A 2,033-nucleotide genomic window follows, 5' to 3' on the forward strand; every position below is an offset into this window, starting at 1 on the left:
GGGCAAAAACAAAATGTCAAATTTAGAGTGGCAAAAAAAGGGCAAAAAAACAGTGTGGCGAAAACAAAGATTTCCCAAGCTTTTCTCCCTATGTGAGCAATATAAAGTCATGTACAATCTTGAGGTTGGGTTTAAAGAATTTTCAGCTGGTTTTGTGAAATGTTTCCACTTTGTAGTGATTGTGCACTGTCACATACTAATTCAAACAAACAGCAAATTAACTGTTACAATGTGATACCGGCAGTTGCAACTGTAGGCCCGTGGAGATATAATGGACTAGCATTAAAAACAAATTAACTGAAAAGTGAAAACAAGGTCTTCTTTCCAAATTCAAATTTGTAGATTCAGCAACAATCAGCTAACATCAACATAGGGATCAAATTGATCTTGCATCTCATAGAAGAGATAAATTAAGAACGGATATGACTTGCAGCACTCACCATTTCACTAGAAGCATTCTACCATGGTGATAACAAAACATGGAGACCAGCACACAAGCAAGTCCAATAAAGATTCAGTAGGATTACAAATCCAATTTTAGCCAGTAAAGAACTGAAATCATGAACACTAAGGTGCAAGCATGGCAATCAACTCCTTCAAGACAGAAGGGCAGCTCCTGATCAGATGATCAAATCCATCAGTGGCTGCGACAGCTTTCAGGTTTCCTGGAGCACCCAGAAAACCGTAGCATGCCTTCTTCAACCCATCACAACGGTGGCACTCGGCTAGTGCCAGGATGGTCGTCGTGGTGTTCACGTTGATGAGCCCGCACAATTTATCTTCACACATTAGCTTGAGCCGCTGGAGATCATACCTATCCGCCGCCGCGAGCAAGTGCTGCCACATCACATCTTCATAGTCTTCCTTGTCTACCTCTGGCTCTGAATCACTGTAAATGAATTTAAGCATTGCCCTGAAAGCTCGAGCCTCCATGTCCTCTACATGCACGACACCAGCAGTCACCATACTGCCCTCCTTCATCGGGCCAAAAAGCTCGGCCTTGAAAACTCTTGATCGGGCCGCCAGGACGCACCGGTGAGCAGTGAACGTCTCGCCGCCAACATTGAAGGTCACGTCGGTGCCTTCCTTGGCCATGAGGAGATCACCGAAGTGACGTTGCATGTCTGGTGGCGGCACCGTGACAAATGATGAAGCGGTGCCCTTGTCAACGTCCTTGATGACGACGACATCGCACCTGATGGTGAAAGAATCATCCTTGAGATGCTCTGAATTCTCCAGGACATCCTTTTTTATAAATTCGGAGGTACGCCTACCATTATCTTTGACAGAGAAGTCATATGTGTTGAGCTTGCGAATGTGCGATGGCTCCTGCTTGTCGGCCTGGTCAATGAAACTGAATTGGTACTTGGCCTTTACGGGCATCGCAACATTCTGAGCAAGGATGAGAGAAGCGGAGATGAAGTCGGCTTTGCCCCACGAGCCGTTTGGGTAGTACCGGAGAAGCCAGAGATACCCTCCGACTCTGAAAGTGCGAGACTTGATGTAATCGCCGTTGAGGACGTCTTTGGTGCGCGAGTATCCTTCAACCACAAGCAGGTGGTATCCACTGGAAGAGCCGGCGTCGTTGTTTCCCGACGCGAAAGGCCATAGCTTGTCGTCTTGGATGAGGGATACGCCTGCGAATTACATGGCGAGATGGACGGACCAGCAAGTGAGAAATGGGCTGGGACGGAGGTGGAAATGGACGGGGGACGGAGATGGCGCTGGACTTGGATGGAGGCGGCGCTGAACGGGGAAGGGAAGGGAGGCGGCGCTTGACGGGGTGAGACCGTGAGACCGGCGGCGCTGGATGGCGCTGGATGGAGACGGCCTGTTTTCCAGATGCTGGGCCCAGTTCACGTCGGGAGAGCCCAATATTTGGCGCTGAAGGCCCCAACAGACATCAATTGGTTAGTACTACTACCTCCATCCTAAAGCTTAACGTTTATATTTTTTTGGAAAAATAAAAACAAGTAAAGTTTGACTAAAATTTTAGAATAATCTATCAATAAATATTGTATTTTATAGATAGC

At 47.3% G+C, this 2,033-nt stretch overlaps 1 protein-coding gene across 1 annotated transcript; it reads right to left on the bottom strand.

Annotated features, from left to right (window-relative positions):
* Window positions 1-361: 361 nt before the first annotated feature.
* On the bottom strand, window positions 362-1,777 carry LOC127318608 (BTB/POZ and MATH domain-containing protein 2-like). Its single transcript, XM_071823393.1, has one exon. The coding sequence runs from the start codon at window positions 1,381-1,383 to the stop codon at window positions 568-570; it is 816 nt and encodes a 271-aa protein (XP_071679494.1). The 5' UTR covers window positions 1,384-1,777; the 3' UTR covers window positions 362-567.
* Window positions 1,778-2,033: the final 256 nt, after the last annotated feature.

This window comes from Lolium perenne, chromosome 7 (assembly GCF_019359855.2).
Source record: "Lolium perenne isolate Kyuss_39 chromosome 7, Kyuss_2.0, whole genome shotgun sequence".
Classification (NCBI taxonomy): domain Eukaryota; kingdom Viridiplantae; phylum Streptophyta; class Magnoliopsida; order Poales; family Poaceae; genus Lolium; species Lolium perenne.

Coding starts and splice junctions, on each gene's coding strand:
- LOC127318608 (XM_071823393.1), bottom strand. CDS start 1,383: ATGCCCGTAAAGGCCAAGTACCAATTCAGTTTCATTGACCAGGCCGAC.